The sequence below is a fragment of the Canis aureus genome, chromosome 20 (assembly GCF_053574225.1).
Source record: "Canis aureus isolate CA01 chromosome 20, VMU_Caureus_v.1.0, whole genome shotgun sequence".
NCBI lineage: Eukaryota > Metazoa > Chordata > Mammalia > Carnivora > Canidae > Canis > Canis aureus.
The window spans coordinates 46,751,191-46,770,630 of record NC_135630.1 but is presented as its reverse complement, the minus strand read 5'-3'; the positions used below and the strand labels follow the sequence as shown (position 1 = coordinate 46,770,630).

Here is a 19,440-nt window from a genome sequence, read left to right as displayed (position 1 = left end):
GAAATGAATTCTTGCTCCCTGACAATAGCATTAGGAACATTTACTAAGCCAGTTTAATAAAGACCATTCTAGAGGTACATAAGATCATCTTGAATAAGAATTAAAAGTGATTTTGAGTACTTGCAGAGTAGCAATACCCAATATTGAACACAGTAAAATTCAAGACAGTGGACAACAGGTATAAGAAAATTGCTTTCATGAGTGATTTTGGCAGCTCTCAAGAAAAATGATCAAAGTTCCAAAACATTTTAATAAGCCTGAGAGCTATTACTTTGGAATGATCAAGAATAGTTTATGTGTAGACACAAATGTCCAGGGGTGGGGGAAGAGAAATTTCTTAAGAAAAACAATTTTTCTTGGGAGACGGTGACAGGGCAAGAACAGAAAAGAAAAATTGCATCCCTTCTGAGCTCTACTCAGCTCAATTAGTGAGCTATCAAGCCTTTGGGGTTGGCACACAGACATAAAGGATAAACAAATGGAAAAGCACTAGACCCTAGGAGCTAGATTGTGCTGCTTCTGGGATGGAGTGTAGTGTACTTAGGTTTTGGAATAACTACTACTGTGTTGGGGAGAGATGAAATCTTCTAGGAGTATCTGCCCTATTGAATCCTCCCAAGTAACCCTGAGGAAAGAATCACTGCGCTTCCCTTAATTCTATGGCATATGATATTTCATACTTAAAATCTTATCAAAGGTGCAAAAACCAACACCCCTCCCCACACAAGAATGGTATACCTGAATGTACTTAATCATGGATAAGCCTGGGCTGTCTTCAATATTAATGCTTGAGAACAGGACTTCTTACTGCATTACAGTCTGGGTCTCCTGCCAAAGTACTAAGTCCAAAGTGAGCAGGACACTGCCAGGAATGATTTGGACTAGCCTAGAATGAGTGATAGTTCTGCTGGTGGAAAAGAAGCAAAAAGCCAAAACTGGTTAACTCAAATTAAAGCTTAAGCGTAGCCATATTTTTCTGGGTAAACCGGCATTCAGATAGAGTGACAGTTCCCACCGTAATATGCTACTATTAATGTAGTATCGAATGAGCATAAGCTCTTTCTCTTTAGCAACCTTTTTTTTTTTTCTTTTTTTCATCCAAAAGCCTCTTCTAAGGAAGAAACATTCATGCTAAAATATTTTTATGTATCTTTGGGAAGAAAGTATTTTTAAAAACATTATTGGGGACCCCAGGTGGCTCAGCGGTTTAGAGCTGCCTTCAGCCCAGGGCTTGATCCTGGAGACCTGGGATCGAGTTATGATCCTGGAGACCTGGGATCGAGTCCCACATTGGGCTCCCTGTATAGAGCCTGCTTCTCCCTCTGCCTGTGTCTCTGCCTCTCTCTCTCTCTGTCTCTCATGAATAAATAAATAAAATCTTCAAAAGACAAAAACAAAAACATTACTACCCTGCTATGAAAAATAAAATGCATCATATTCATTTCCAATTTTAGACCATTTCTCTTTTAGGGAAAAGACACAACTTTAAAATAGCAATTGTTTCTAAAAAACACACATATTCAATTTATATACTCTCATTCAGTTGCGAACTTAATCAAAACTCTTTCAAAAATGTATTTAAGTAGACAGCATACATTTTTTAAGAGTATAGGTAATGAATCTCAATGTATGATTTTTTTCCACATCTACACTGTGAACACACAAGATTTGCAACCTATAAACAAAGGATTATTTTCTAGAACTCTTGTCTTCAGTCATATGAAGAACTCATAAGGGGAAATATAAGTCCAACAGAGCTTTAATGTCCCTATATTTAAGCTTCTATTAAGGAGAAGTTCAAAAGAAAAAGAAAAGCAAAAATAAACAGTATAAATAATCTACTCAAAATATTATAGGCTGTGAAAAAATTAAAATGTATTATGTATTTTATTATGCAAAGGAGAGTCAAGGGCATCAGCCAACTGACCTGATAATCCAATAAACTGTTTAGAAGTTTTCTGCCTTGATAAGAGTTTTGGGTAAACTGTATGCCAGAGCTACTTAGCATCACAAATATACTTAGCAGAAAGCTATTCAAGTATTGCCGTCATTTTGGCACTTCTAGAGAAAAAGCTATCACATTGATAGGTTTGGGTTTAAAAGAGAGGCTTTTTATGAGAGATTATAAAAATTGATTCCACTAACAGGTTCAGAACAGTTTATGAGCTTGTGTATATAACACCAACCTCCCCCCCCACACACACACACTTTTTTTTTTTTTTTTTTTTTTTTTTTTAAATCACTGAATTAGATTTCAATGGGCAGCCAACATCCAGGAGTTTTCAGACAAATCCTGAAAGACTTTTGGGGTAATAATAGTTTGGAGGTTACTTTTTTCTTCCAGAAGGACTAATGTTTTTGAGGATTTGAATGACACATCAGAGCACAGGAGACCAGGGTTCTAACATTTTTTCTATGGAACTAACCACCCACTCCTCCAGAGAAAAGGCTTCTTTTAAAATAAAGCATCTAGTATATGTAATCTGACAATACACAAGGTAGTTCACTAAAGGCTGGAATGAGTTACAAAAGTAGAAAGACTTTGTCTTCAAAAGACCTCTCGTCCTAAAGAGAAACGGAGAAGCATGAATAAGCATATGTAGGTATACTGACATTTACGTAGGCATATATGTTATATATACACACACACAAGTTGTATATATGTTTACAGATACACTTATGAACAATATATTTAGCTCAATCTGACATATACAGAATTTTCCTCTTGTACAGGTACTAAAGATATGTGCCTCTCTTACTGTTAAAATGTGGTTATATATTTTTCTAAGCTCTTACTTATGTGAATGGAACAGAGAACATTAACCTGGTTCTAAAAATAGGAAAAAATAAATTTAAACCTGAGAACCAATTGGAAAGGAGACAAATAACCTAAGGCCAGTAGTAAAATTTAACTTTACAAACAAGCCTCAGTGGGTGTACCTTTAACTGGATCACAGCTTATAGAAACAAATAGCAATCTTTTCTAAAGAAGACTTGCGGTAAATAATGTAAGCTGGGGAATATTTCCTCAATAATGAAAATTCCTGTCAACCCAATTTTTTTCAGTTAAGAAAATATGGATAACTTTAAACAGATTTCCATATAGTATGTAATGTGCACACACACACACATACATACACACACAGGGGCTGCTATTGGATTTAAGAACAAATATATAATGAAGTCAGCAAAGATAGCTTTCCACAAATCTTAAGGTAAAAGTGTGCCTACTTTGAAAAAGGAATTTCTCTAAGTAGAATTCTGTCTAAATTTAGAATTTTTTTTACAATAAAATTTACTATTTACAATAGTATTTTACAATAGTATTCTCCTTATAAATAAGAGGGAAGCCTTATTACTTAATGCCCCTATCAATTAACTTATGTTAAAATACAAAGTATGGATTAGGGTGAAGTTTTTCCAATTTAAGTTGAATTAAGCCACACACGTGCTAGACATCTGAAACCTCATTATAGCAGTATATATACCACAGTAAATTTGAGTTCTCATTAAATCCTAGGATTCGTTTCAAAGCATAAACAAATGTCTCTGGAATGCCAAAATTCCCTTCTTGAACTCAAGAGTTAGAAATACCTCTTGCAGACGGCCCCATCCTCACATAATTTTCACTGATGGAAATTATCTAAGTTATCCTTAAAAGTTGGGCTTAATTTTTTTTTTTTTAGCTTGTACTACTTCTGAAGGTTACCAGTTTTATACGTCAATCAAGCATTTTCAAAAAAGTTTCCTTTAAGTCACAACAGCTTGACAAGTATCTTCTTCATCTTCTTTATACTCTCAAATTTGATAGACACACTTCTACACATTTGCCTTTGCATACTGAAAATAGTCTTCAATGAAGTCTGCACTCCAAAGAAGTCCCTTTAATCCCTTGCTAATTTCCTATTTCATATAATTAGCATATTAAAAACTGGTGTTTAGCATAATTGTTATTAAGGTTTAGCTTTCATTGAAGATTTTGAGAAAGAATAAGAATTACCATGCATTGTTTATAAATTCTTAGCAGTGATTTTCCATTTTAAATGCCTAGAAAATCCTCTAGGGAGGGTCAAATAGTCCTCAGACATACAAGTCACTTGAAAATCTTCCTTGTAATCATAAAACTGTCTTATATATTTCTTTGTACTAAAGTAAGGCTTATCTCTTAGACCACCTCTGCTTTGTCTATTTCCCTCCTGTTTTTATTAATCATATCTTAATCTTCCCTTCACCAAACTACTATATCTGTGGTGTTTAGGGGGTTTCTTTGCTTGTTTTTGCAACTTCTATGTTGATTTTATGATCCTCTGCCTTGTCTTTCCCCATAGGTTTGCATTAGCTTTGAGAGAAGAAACTATGATCACTATTTTACCATAAAACCTTAAAAAAAGAAAACACTCTGCCATCTTAGAACAGAAATATTCCTTGGTGGAATGGTAATTTTTCACTTTTCAATGAGCTATGGGTCTTTTAACAAAACTTTAGGGGAAAAAAAATAGGTCGAGATACTGGCCTTAATTGACACCTGATATCTTGTGTCATGTGTTTGTATGCTTTTCAAATTAATTAAGAATAGACACATGGATTTCCCTTCCATTCAACAACCTGTATAGAAAATCTAATCAAAAGGAGGTATCATAGTGCAGAAATAAATAGAATTATAATAGATGCCTATGCAGCTATTCTGTTCAAATATCTGCAGGATCACACTTTTCACAGCTTTAAAAATAAGGAATTTTCAACTATCATCAATTTATGCTCTATCTATTCAATTGATTAAAAAAATACATATTGGTCCTAATCTGATAACCACTATGTAATCATGGGAGAAATTTGTGGTCTTTATTATGATTCTTAACTAAATCTTCGGCTCTGTTACATAGGAAAAGCCAACTAACAAGATCTAACAAAACTTTGCCTGGGATGATAATTTTATTAGACATCTATCTATATGGAAGGGTATCCTTCAGGGTTCCATTTATGAAAATGGCTTTGACTTTGGGGAAATAGGTAGAGAAATAGGTCAGAAAAGATATGAAAAACCGGAAACTTTGGTGTTGTTGAGAAGAAAAAGTTTAGATGAAGAGTTTGGTGATGGAAAATAGTATTCCATTTTTAGAATACATGGATGAAACTACTAACTCTACTTATCACCGTAAAGTACTAGACATTCTTCCTACATTAGTATTTATATATTTTTAACACTTAAATATATGTATTTATATGTATATATATATATATATACACAAACAAATTACTTTTATAATATGAATAATCAAATTACACTTCAAGACCATATAAAATCAGTTGGATTATTTCTTGTAAACATTATTATTGCTAGTAACACCAAGTTGGTCTATGCATTACCTAGGAGTGGGCAAGGTTTCTATTACTAACTCTGTTATATTACTTTATGTCCTCTTAACCCTTCTTCTGAGCTTGTGATGACTTTTTATGAGCTACTTGTAACAAGACAATGACTTCAATTTCCATGAGAAATAATCAAGTGGGTAATTTTTTTTTCAATTGTTTTGTTGTTGCTTCATACACTTTACCTGATTCTTGAGATCCAGTCTGGGACATGGGCGACCCCCATTGTAAGGTTTTTCTTTTAGCCATTTGGACCGAATTCTCACTCCAATCCCACAAGATGAACTGCAAGACCCCCAACTAGACCAGTCGCTTAACTTGCAATCAAAAGGGCATGGGATGACACATTCTTCTTGAATATAACCTGAAAGAAAAAGATTTATGTAAAGGGAGGCAAGCCTAATCAAAATGTACTGATCAAATTTACTTATTTACAGAAAGTAAATAATTACAGCTCAGATTTTTCAACAATGTCACTGCAATGGCTTCAGTGATTTTTCTGTTCAAATAAACAGACAAAGATTTTAAGAGACAGGTACAAATTGTTAGGTTTGCATTCCAACTTTGTGCCATCTAACACTTTATAGCCGATTCTGTGAAGGAAGAGCAAAGTAGTTAGTCCTGCTTTCTGTTAGGAAGAAATAGTGTTCCAAAGCTAATGATGGCACTATCTCCCCTCATTGAGCCTTGGGTTCTATATAATTCTCACAATTCTCCATGTGGGACAGAGTGTATAGGAGAGTCCATCTCTATTAGTATCTGATCTGCAAGGCTTTCACTAAGAGAGCTCTTGATTCTCACTTTATGGCTTGGAGGTGGAAGGAGTACAGAGTGGACCAAAAATTAGGAAGAACAGGATATTATTTACCAACTACGGGAAGAATGAAAGATTGCATGATGAGATTATACTGGAATCAAGAGGCATGGGTAGACATGTACAGGCAGATGTTCTAGCTTTACCTAGACTTACACCTAATCCCAGTCCACTTCTTGCTATAGTCTTTCTCCGGATGATCTCATAATTTAACTATTACCTTTACTAATTATTACCAAATACATATTTCCTATGTTAATCTTACTACTAACTTCTCTAAGACCTACAGATCCACTCCTATTGGATTCCTAATTATCTTCAAATTCAACATATCTAAAACTGAAACCATCAATTTCCTTTAAAAACTGCTAATTCTCTTGTATCATTCATCTTAATTAAGTGCAACATATTTGATCCCTGTACCTGGTGTGCATGCCTGTATAATTTAATCCCTTTAAGTGTGGGCAAGACTTTGAATATAATGGGATGCCACTCCCATGATTAGGTTATGGTATATAGCAAAAAGGAAGGGAATTTGCCAATTTAATAATATGTCATATTAGTTGATTTTGAGATGATCAAAAAGGAAGATTGGGAGATTAGCCCAGGAAAGTAGCATAAGAAGACCCTGAACTCACCTCCTCTGTGGACATACAAATCTACAGCTAGTTATATAGCAATTCCTCCTGAAAAACCGTGGCTGATTGAAAGCCTTCTGCCCAAAAAAAGGTGGACCATGTAGAGAATGGCAAGACAGATGGTGACATGGTAGCTAAAGAAACCCCACAAGTAATGCTGGGAAGTACAGTGGGAAAAGATAGTACCGAGGGACCATGAGCAGGTTCGTCTACCTGGGGCCCAGAAACAAACAAACATGGTTTTAAAAAGCAACTAGAATGAAAAGAACAGTCTTAGAACCCTGCCAAATAGGCAGATGTTGGAACTCTCTCCAGGTTGGACAGGCTGGCTAGCATTACAATATACATTCCCCTTCCATCCTGCAGACATGAGCAGGGTCCACGCATCCTAGTCAGCCTGCTACCTCAGCAACCCCTGGACCCCTACCCCCATAAGCCCTAGATTCTCTGGGGCACAGAGAAAAGCCAAAGTTTATTTATTTTTTTAAAGATTTTATTTATTTATTCATGAGAGACACACAGAGAGAGAGAAAGGCAGGGACACAGGCAGAGGGAGAAGCAGGTTCCATGCAAGGAGCCTGACATGGGACTTGATCTCGGGTCTCCAGGATCAGGCCCTGGGTGGAAGGCAGCGCTAAACCGCTGAGCCACCCGGGCTGCCCAAAAGCCAAAGTTTAAAAGAGCAACTAGAATATAAAGGATTCAGTCCTTGATCTCTGCCAAACAGTGGAAGAGTTTGCTGACTCCAAGGTGGAGAGTCCGGCAAGTGCCACAGTTAATGTTCTCCTTCCATCTTGATAGTGTGGACAAAAATAGGATCCAGGCACTATAGTTGACCTACTGCCTCAGTAAGCCTTTTGTCCCTAACCAACACTAGTGCCAGCTGTCCCATCAAGGAAGCCCCATGGCAGCCCATAATGGGACAAACCTGGTCAGCACTCACTGTAGCTCCAGCCATTTTGCCAAGATGGCAAAGGCACAAAGCACCCCAGAACATTCCAAGTTTGTACCACTTAGCTCCATAAAACTTGGCAGGGTGACGCCTACATGAAGTGCTTTGGGAATACCTAGCCCATTTCCATCTCTGTTCTAGCCACTGTGCCAGGATGCCTTGGTATGGCATTCCTGGGATAGACAGCCCATGCCCATATATAGGCTCCAGTCACCCTGCCAGGGTACTCCTATGCAGAGTACCTTCAGACATCCAAGCTTGCATCCACTTCAACTCAGCTGTCCTAGGACAGTCCCAGCATGGATAGTCCCAGGACTCCCAGCCCACAACAGCCATACCTCCAGCCATCCAGCCAAAGTCACCAGACACACCTCTAGTTTAGGTGAAGTAGCTGTTCTGCTGAATTCATACAAACAAAAACAAAGTCAAGCAAAATGAAGAGACAGAAGAATATGTTCTAAATGGGAAAAAAAGAGGCAAAACCTCAGGAAATGAGTAATATGTTTGATATTGAAAGTGATGGTCACAAAGGTGTATACCAGACTGGAAAGAGGAGTGGATAAATTCAGAGAGAATGTCAAAGAAATAGAAACATACAAAAATAATAATCAGAGTTGAATATAATAACTTCAATGAAAAAATACATTAAAGGGAATCAACAGAAAATTAGAAGATGCAAAAGAATGAACCAGTGATCTGGAAGACTGGGTAATGGAAAGCAGCTAAACTGAATAGCAAAGAGACACAAGGAAAATAAATGAGGATAAGTTAAGGGATCCTTTGGACAACATCATATAAACACACATAAGCATTATATGGGGTCTTAGAGAAAAGAGAATAAAAGGCAGAAAACTTATTTGAAGAAATAGTAGCTGAAAATTTTCCTAAGCTGGGGAATAAGAGATATCCAAGCTTAGAAAGCAGAAAAAGCCTCAAACAAGATGAGCCCAAAGAGGTCCATATCACAACACACAACAATGAAAGTGGCAAAGACTAAAGATAAAGAGAGTTTTATGGGGCACCTGGATGGCTTAGTTGGTTAAATGTCTGCCTTCACCTGGGGATATGATCCAAGGGTACTGGGATCAAGCCCCAAATCAAGCTCCCTGCACAGTGGGGAGCCTGCTTCTCCCTCTCACTCTGTCCCTTCCTTTGCTTATGTTCTCTCTCAAATAAAATCTTTAAATTAAAAAATAAAGATAAAGAGAATTTTAAAAGCAGCAAGAGAGAAGCAACTTTATGCTCAAAGGAATCTCAAGAAGTCTATCAGCTGATTTTTATTTTTTTTGAAGGTTTTTTATTTATTTATTCATGAAAGATAAAGAGAGAGAGGCAGAGACACAGGCAGAGGGAGAAGCAGGCTCCATGCAGGGAGCCTGATGTGGGATTCGATCCCGGGACTCCAGGAACATGCCCTGGACCGAAGGCAGGCGCAAACTGTTAAGCCAGCCAGGGATCCCCCTATCAGCTGATTTTTAACAGAAACTTGGCAAACCAAAAAAGAGTGGCATGATTAGTCAAAGTCCTAAAGGGAAAAGAAAACAAAACAATACCCATAATTAAGAATACTCTTTTAAACAAGATCATTAATCATAATTAAAGAAGAAATAAAATGTTTTCCAAACAAAAGTCAAGAGTTCATCACCACTAAACTTACCTGAAAAGAAATATTAAAGGAACTTCTATAAGTGGTAAAGAAAAGGCCATAAAGAGTAAAAAAAAGGGGATCCCTGGGTGGCTCAATGGTTTAGCGCCTGCCTTTGGCCCAGGGCATAATCCTGGAGTCCCAGGATCGAGTCCCGCATCAGGCTCCCTGCATGGAGCCTGCTTCTCCCTCTGCCTGTGTCTCTGCCTCTCTCTCTCTCTCTGTGTCTCTCATGAAAAAATGAATAAAATCTTAAAAAAAAAAAGAGAGAAAAGAAGAAGAAGAAGAAGAAGAAGAAGAAGAAGAAGAAGAAGAAGAAGAAGAAGAAGAAAAAAGATGTAAAATATGACAACATGTACATGAACTATGGAGGGAAGAGTAAAAATGTTCTTTTAGAATGTTTTCAAACTTGGGATCCCTGGGTGGCGCAGCGGTTTGGCGCCTGCCTTTGGCCCAGGGCACGATCCTGGAGACGCGGGATCGAATCCCACGTCGGGCTCCCGGTGCATGGAGCCTGCTTCTCCCTCTGCCTGTGTCTCTGCCTCTCTCTCTCTGTGACTATCATAAATAAATAAAAATTAAAAAAAAAAAAAAAAGAATGTTTTCAAACTTAAGTGACCACCAACTTAATACAGACTGCTATATATTTAGGATGTCATATATGAATATCATGGTAACCACCAACCAAAATTTATAATAGAAACACAAAAATATAAACAGAAAAAAGCCAAGCATAAGACTACAGAAAGTCATCAATTACAAGATAAGAAAGGAGCAGAGAAGTACATAAACAACCAGAAAACAATAAGAAAATGGCATTGTGTATAAATATCAATAATTACTTTCAATGTAAATGAGCTAAATGCTGTAATCAAAATATGTAAGTTAACTGAATGGATGAAAATCAAGCCCCAACTCTATACTACCCATAAGAGACTCACTTGCTATAGACCTAAAGATACATACAAACTAGAAGGGAAAGGATAGAAAAAGATATTCCATGCAAATGGAAGTGAGGGAGAAAAAAGCTGACATAGCAGAATTTATATTAGACAAAATAGCTTTAAATCAAAGATTGTTTTGGGCAGCTGGGTGGCTCAGTGATTAAGCATCTGCCTTGGCTCAGGTTGTAAACCTGGGGTCCTGGGATTGAGTCCTGCATCAGGCTCCCCACAAGGAGTCTGCTTCTCCCTCTGCCTGTATCTCTGTCTCTGTGTGTCTCTCATGAATAAATAAAATCTTTAAACAAAACAAAACAAAAACAACAAAGACTATATCAAGAGATATATTTATTATGTAGGACACTACATAATGCTAAGGTGATCAATTCAGTTATAACGATTTCATATATCAAGTCATCCAACACTGGAGCACCCAAATACATAAAGCAATTATTTGAAGACATAAAAGTTGAAACTGACAATAATAGAACAATAATAAAGGACTCTAATATCCCATTTATATCAATGGATAGATAATCCAGGTAGAAAAAATGAATAAAAAGCAGTGGCTTTGGATGACACATTAGACCAGGTGGACTTAAGATATACACAGAAAATTCCATCCCAAAACACACAATACACATTCTTTTGGGGGCCCATGGAACATTCTCCGGGATAGATGTGTAGGTCACAAAGCAGGTCCCAATAAATTTAGGAAGATTGAAATCTTATCAAGCATCTATCTTTTCCAATCCCAATGGTATGAAGCTAGAAATCAATTATAAGAAAAGGACTAAAAAAAGACACATTCACATGGAAGTTCAATAATATGCTACTAAACAACCAGTGAGTCAATGGAGAAATCAAACTGAAGAAGGTTTTAAACCTGAGACAAATGACAATAAAAATGTAGTGGTCTGAAAGTTTTTGGACATTATGAAATGTATTCTAAGAAGGAAATTTGTAGTGATACAGGCTTATCTCAAGAAACAAACAAAACCAAATTATCTAATCTTATGACTAAAGAATTAGAAAATGAAGAATAAAGTAAGCTTAAAGTTAGAAAGAAGGAAATAATAAATTCGGAGGAGAAATAAAAGAGAGCTGAAAAAATAGAAAAGATAAAAAGACAAAATTGACAAACTTTAGCCAGATTACAAAAAAAGACCCCCCCCCCCCAAATAAATAAAATAAAAACTGAAAGAGAAGAAGTGACAGCTGATACCACAAATACATAAAGGATCATAAGATTGTAGGCCAACAAATTGGACAACCTAGAAGAAATAGATAAATGCTTAGAAAAGGAAATCTTTCAAAACTAAATCAGAGGGATCCCTGGGTGGCTCAACAGTTTAGTGCCTGCCTTTGGCCCAGGGCATGATCCCGGAGTCCTGGGATTGAGTCCCACATTGGGCTCCCTACATGGAGCCTGCTTCTCCCTCTGCCTGTGTTTCTGCCCCCCTCTCTCTCTCTCTTTGTGTGTCTCTCATGAATAAATAAATAAAATCTTAAAAAAAAAAAAAAAACTAAATCAGGAAGAAATTAAAAATCTGAATAGAGGGATGCCTGGGTGACTCAGTGGTTGAGGGTCTGCCTTCCATTCAGGATGTGATCTCAGGGCCCGGGATTGAGTCCCGTACTGGGCTCCATGCAGGAAGCCTGCTTTTCACTCTGCCTATGTCTTTGCCTCTCTATCTCTCTCTGTCTCTCATGAATAAATAAATAAAATCTTTTAAAAATATGAATAGATTATGAGTAATAAAACTAAATCAGTTATCAAAAAAAAAAAAAAAAACTATAAGACAAAAGTCCAAGACCAGATGTATTTACAGGTAAATTCTATTAAACACTTACAATGCCAGCATTACCAAAGACACTATAAAAAACTACAGGCCAATATCCCAACAAACATAGATGTAAAAATCCTCAACAAAATATTAAGAAACTGAATTCAATAATACATTAAAAGGATCATTCACCGTGATCTAGTGGTATTTATTCTGGGGATGCAAGGATGGTTCAATATCCACAAATCAATCAATATGATATACTACATCAATGAAACAAAGGATAAAAATGATTAGGTCCTCATCTCAATATACACAGAAAAAGCCTTTGACAAAATTCAACATCCATTTATGATAAAAACTCACAATGGAGTGGTCTTATAGGGTACACATCTCAGCATAATTAAGGCCATATATGACAAATCCAGAGCTAACATCATACTAAACAGTGAAAAAAAAGTTTTCTGTAATGTTAGGAAAAAACAAAACAAAACAAAAAAACAAAACAAAACAACAACAACAAAAAAAACAAGGATGTTCATTCTTACCAGCTTCATTTAACATAGTGCTAGAAATCCTAGTCATAGTAGTCAGACAAAATGGGCATCCAAATTGCTAAGAAAACATTAAATCTTCACTATTTGCAGATGACATGATGCTATACATATAAAAAAAACCCTACAGAAGGCAACAAAAATTATTAGAATAAATGAATTCAGTAAAATTATAGGGTATGAAATAGAAATATGTTGTGTTTCTATATATTAAAAGCAAATTAGCAGAAAGGGAAATTAACAATCTCATTTATAATTGCACCAAAAAGCATAAAATACCTAAGAATAAATTGAACCAAGGAGATGAAATACTTATACTCTGAAAACTATAAAATGCTAATTAAAGAAACTGAAGATGACACAGACTAGAACATATCCCAAGCTCGCGGATGAGAAGAATCAATATTGTTAAAATGTCTATTTTAACCTCAAGCAAAGGACAGATTTAATGCAGTGCCTCTCAAAACACCAATGTTATTATTCATAATATAGAACAAATACTAAAATTTGTATGGGGCCATAAATGATTAGCCAAATAGCCAAAAGCACTCCTAAGAAGAAAGAACAAAACTGGAGTTATCATAATCCTAGATTTCAAGATTTACAACAAAGCTCTAATAAAACAGTATGGTACCAGGCCAAAAAGAGACACACAGGTCAACAGAACATTATATAGGGCAGAAAAATAAAACTATGTTTATATGATCAGTTAATCTATGACAAAGAGTGCAAAAATATACAATGGAGAAAAGATAGTTTCTTCAACAAATGGTTCTGGGAAAACTGGACAGCTACATGCAAAAGAATGAAACTGGGCCACTTTCTTACACTATATGCAAAAATAAATTCAAAATGGATTAAAGACCTAAATGTGAGACCAGAAACCATAGAACCCCTAGGAGAAAATAGAGGCAGTAATCTCTTAGATGTTGACTTTAGCTACATTTTTCTAGATAGGTCTCCTCAAGTAAGGGAAACAAGCTATTGGGGCTACAACAAAATAAAAACGTTTTGCACAGCAAAGGAATCTATCAATAAAACAATAAGGTAACCTGAATGGGAGAAGATATATGCAAATAATATGTCTGACAGGGGTAATATCCAAAATATATAAAGAACTCTTACAACTCAACACAAGAGAAAACCAAAACAAATCCAATTAGAACATAAACAGAAGACTTGAATATTTTTCAAAAGAAGACATACAAATGGCCAAGAGATGCATGAAAAGATGTTTAATATCACTAGTCATCAGATAACTGCAAATAAAAACCCCAAAGAGACATGATCTTATACCTCTAAGAATGGCTAGTACCAAAAAGACAAGTAATAACAAATGTTGGTGAGGATGTAGAGAAAATGGAACCCTCACACACTGCTGGTGGGAATGTAAATTGGTACAACCACTGTGGAAACCAGTATGGTGTTTCCTCAAAAAATTAAAAACAGAAATACCATATGATCCAGTAATCCCACTACTGGGTATTTGCCCAGAGAAAACAAAGTAACCAGCTTGGGAAGCCATATATGCACCCTATGTCTATAGTAGCATTATTTGCAATAGCTAAAGTAAGAAAGCAACTCAAGTGCCCATCAGCTGATGAGTAGATAAATAAGTAGTGTGTATATATAATGGAATGTTATTCAGTCATAAATAAGAATGAAATCTTGCCATTTGTGACATGGATAGACCTAGAGGGTATTATTCTAAATGAAATAAATTAGGGAAAGATAAATACCACATGACTTCACTTATATGTGGATAACAACCAAACAAAAAACAAGGTAGAAACAGACTCAGAGAACAGAACTTCAGAGAACAAACCAAAGGTTTCATTGGGGAGGATAGTGAAAGGATGGGCAAAATGTGTGAAGGGGAATGGGGGGTACAAGCTTCTAGCTATGGGATGTGTAAGTCAGGAGGAAGAACTTTACAGAATAGGGAATGAAGTCAATGGTATTTTAATAGTGTTATATGGTGATAGATGGTAGCTCCACTTGTCAGCATAACATGAGATAAGTAGTCGTCAAAGCAATGTTGTAAACACGGAAATATTATGTTTTGTGTTAACTATATTTCAATAATAATTAAAAAGGACACTGTGTCCATGAAAGAATATTAGGTGCAAAACAAATAGCTACCACAACAAGAACAAAAAAGGAGGGAGGAGTTAATCTGGGGGTGGGCATGACTTAATCAGGTGAAAACTCTTAACAGAGTTTCTGTGGAGTAAGAGATCTTCTGTTGGCCTTAAAGATGCAAACAGCCATGGATAAAATGCCTGTGGAGTGGCCACACTTCAGGCGACTGCAAGCACCCTCCAAAATCTGAAGGCAGCCCAGGTCTGTCAACCAGTGGGAGAGCAGGGACCTCAGCCCACAGTTCTCACCAGATGAATTCTGCCAAGAATTCCAAGGGAGTTTGGAAGAGGAGCTTCCCCAAGTCATGCCTCTGCTGGCATAACTGTAGCCTGTTGAGACTCCTAAGCAGAGAATCTAGGAAAGCCATTCCTGTGCTTCTGACCCATGGAAATGGAGATAATAAATGTTTTGAGCTGCTGAGTCTTTACTGATTTACGCGACAATTAAAAATTAACATATTATCCCCAATAAAAATCTGTTCTCTTAAACCTTCCTCTATCATTTTATTTATTTATTTTAAATATTGTTTTTTTTAAGATTATTTATTTATTTATTCATGAGACACAGAGAGAAAGAGGCAGAGACACAGGCAGAGGGAGAAGCAGGCTCCATGCAGGGAGCCCGACGAGGGACTCAATCCCGGGACCCCAGGATCAGGCTCTGGGCTGAAGGCGGTGCTAAACCGCTGAGCCACTGGGGCTGCCCCCTCTATTATTTTGTACATATATTATTAGGTATAATAAATTCCAATTGTTGAAGCATCACAGACATGGTCATTTGCTCTATAATTCCTGGTTCAAGATCTTACAGTTTCTGGCCCCGAATACCATAATATTTTCTCCACCAGTCTCCCTTTTTACTAATCATTCCTTTTGTTATTGGCCAGTCACTCCAAAGGAAAAGTAACTTTTCTAAAAGTAACTTATGGTATTCCTACTTTGAAAACCTTTGCTGATTTCCTTAAAACTAAACTGCCATCTACTTTGCAAAAACTATAAAATTCCTTACAAGAGGCTCTATAAGCAAAGATTTTTGACCCTGGCTGTAAGATATATTCCCACTGCACAAGACACACTACAGATCAATTTGACCAGAATGTCATGGAATAGGACCTAGAGAAATACCAAGAGGAATCTAAAGTGTAGTCAAAGCTGAGGGCCACCTCCAGAACTCATTCTCCACTTGCCCTTCCCTCTCCTGAATCTTGAAATATGTCCCCATAGACGAATTCATCTTCTCTAGTAATGCCCATGCGTTTCCTCATGCAGAAAAATCTTCTCCAACCGGGTTAGCCTTCCTCATTCATTACATCAGCCACTCCTTGCCAACAGAGTCAACCACCTGGTGCCACCATTTGTCTGCCGTGCCAGTCTGGCAAAACTTCAGACCTAGATTGGTCCAACTGTTTTCCTATTCTGCTTCATCCTGGATGACCAGCAGAGATGAAGAAAATGCTAACTCTACACTTGTGACACTGTTAATTTCACACTTGTGACAACCACATTCTCATACCGACTAGAGATTTTTCTGAGTTTCCTCTCACTCCCATTTCATATTACAGCTTGTTCAAACCTTTTCCACCTGTTCTCAAACTTTTAAGACCTCAACCCTTCTTTCCCAGAGAAAAACAGAAATAAGAACTCCTTTAAACTCCTGTGAATATGTCTCTACTCATTCCCATGTTTTTCTTTAGTCTACATATCATAATGGAAAAGACATCCATTTTTCCTATGTAGGACACATTTTTACTGTTTAAGTTCTCTACAACTCTTTCAGGACCTTATTTCCTTGATTGTATTTTCCCCTGCCTCCCCATATGTGTGTGTCTGTGTGTTTGCATATATGTGTTATATACATATTTTAAGTTCTACATTAAACAAATAATAAAAATAAATAATATTTAAGTTCAATTTCTCTTTAATATTATAATGATTTTACACCAAACATCTAAGGGTCATCAGGAAGGATCTTTGTGAGGTTGAGAAAAATTACTCCATTTGAGGTCATTAAAAGACTAATTTTCAGGCAGCCCTGGTGGCTCAGCAGGTTAGCACCACCTTCAGCCGGGGGCGTGATCCTGGAGACCCAGGATGGAGTCCCACGTCAGGCTTCCTGCATGGAGCCTGCTTCTCCCTCTGCCTGTGTCTCTGCCTTTCTCTCTCTGTGTCTCTCATGAATAAATGAATAAAATTTAAAAAAAAAGACTAATTATCTACTGTTTAACATAATTATAATTCTATAGTTCTTTCTAAGGAGACTTAAGTACAAATTTAGGGTTAGGTACATAACAAATGCTAATGTAAGATTAAATACATACGACAAGCATTGCTTAATTTTATAGAGGAACTGAGTCAGAACATGACTCCATTTGCCACTGAATGAAAGCAGAGGACTAGTAAGTGGAATTAGTTCTCATAGCATGCAAGTTTCAAATATAAAATTCCAGGAGACTTTATATAAATAACTTTTAAAGATTTCAATCCCTGGGGTGCCTGGATGCCTCAGTGGTTGAGTGTCTGCCTTTGGCAGGTCGTGATCCTAGAGTCTTGGGATCAAGTTCCACATCAGGCTATCCATAGGGAGCCTGCTTCTCTCTCTGCCTATGTCTCTGTCTCTCTCTGTTTCTCTGATGAATAAATAAATAAAATTAAAAAGAAAAGATTTGAATCCCCATATAGAACCTATTTTAAAGTGTATTTTGAATTAGATGCTCTTTTAATGCAATGAGATTTTTAGATCATTTTCATCTATGCTTGCATGTTGAAGGATTTGAGAGAGCCTGTAGCAACACATTTTTTTTTTCTTTCACCATAAGACATAAACCCAGAGGATCTCTATGAAAGTCAAGGTCATAAATTCAAGGAGTATAAAATAATTTTGAAATTCAACAGGATTAAGCAACAGTGACATTTATTTTCAGGAAAGTTTTTTTTTTTCTTTTCTTTTTTTTTTCTTTTTTACAGGAAAGTTATTTTCATGCTAAAGCATACCCCAAAGGAAAGGCCATAGTAAGAACTATTAATAATTGCATATTTTTATACCTATTTCATAATTGAAAGGATTAGCTTTACCCACATACTTAATACTTAAAATTTTTGGCAACAGAATATGATCAAATGTGACTACATACAAGGTTAACTTGCCATATGAGAATTCCAAATCTTGACTATGTAAACTTCACTAATGTTTTAAAAACTCATTTACATAAAATATACCACAGAATAGCTTCACTGGCAACATTCATAGATCTAAATCCAATTGCTATGAAAGAGGCAGTTTTTCTGACAAAAATATTTTACGCTACAATTTATATGCAGAATACATTGCTTGGACCATCATATTACTTGGCCCACGGATGCTTCATGTTCCATCTTAGTTATCCATATGCATATGAAGATAGGTATGAAGTAGTCATTATAGGATTATCAATAGAACATGAACCCACACTGTGATTGTAAAGTAAAAGACATTACACATAGCAGGTGCTCAAAAAGTGCTTGTTTATATTATGGATAAAGATGAACTGAATAGGATCCATTAACAGTATCTCTTATGTGTATTGTAACTAAAGAAATTTATTCAATGACTTATACCCAATGAGACTGAAGCCCAGAAACCTGGAATGACTTTTCAATCTATATTACTAAATCCAAACTTCGCTCTTTAGATAGCTACAACGGACACAGGTGGAAACACAGCTCGCTGAATCAGGTGGTCTCAGATAAAACTACTTCCAAGGATATTACCCATGCATTGTTTTTCTTCCATCTTTCAAGTACTAATAGTAACACATCCCCACCACTTGAAAGATCTTGTTTTGGAGAATATGAAATATTGATGATATTAAGCCTGAGGAAATAACCTAGATCAATTTATTAATATTTTCCTACTGTGTAAAAATAACAGCAAACATCCGAACTAGACAGGGCATGTTCTATTTACTGACACTGCTAAAATAATGAGAATACAGTCCCAATAATAAGACAGGGAGAAGATAAAATGTTGATCGTTGCTTTCTCACTTCCAAATGAGAAATCTGAGAGCACCTTGTGAATTAAAATGAGATAGTGTCTTAATTTATTAATCTTTAAAGATTTACTATTTTAATTTATATATCTTAGTGGCACTATTTACCTATTAATACCCCATACTGAAAAGTATCTAATGGCTTAAAGTACTTTAAAGTATTTGTTTAGGGGAGACACCTGGGTGGCTCAGCAGTTGAGCAACTCCCTTCAGCCCAGGGCGTGATCCTGGGGTCCTGGGATCGAGTCCCACAACAGGCTCCCTGCATGGGGCCTACTTCTCCCTCTGCCTGTATCTCTCCCTTTCTCTCTCTCACTTTCTCTGTGTCTATAATGAATAAATGAATAAAATCTTTAAAAAAATGTATTTGTTTAGGGGAAGTAGCCAGAAACATGATGGCTAATGTTTTGACAATGTTGCAATAACAACTTGAGAAAGTGGATTAATACTTTGCCATTGTTCTCAAGGGAAGAACTGACTATATTAAACATTTATTTAAAATATCAATCCAGTGACACCTGGATGGCACAGTTGGTTAAGATTCTGACTCTTGGTTTCAGCTCATCTCAGG

General features: G+C 36.4%; 1 protein-coding gene across 1 annotated transcript in view; it reads right to left on the bottom strand.

Annotated features, from left to right (window-relative positions):
* THSD7B (thrombospondin type 1 domain containing 7B) overlaps positions 1 to 19,440 on the bottom strand; it is a 726,789-nt gene that overhangs the window by 179,719 nt on the left and 527,630 nt on the right. The window contains exon 14 of the mRNA XM_077861538.1: positions 5,556 to 5,734. Within this exon, the coding sequence (XP_077717664.1) occupies positions 5,556 to 5,734 (179 nt within the window). The remainder of the gene's footprint in view (positions 1 to 5,555; positions 5,735 to 19,440) is intronic.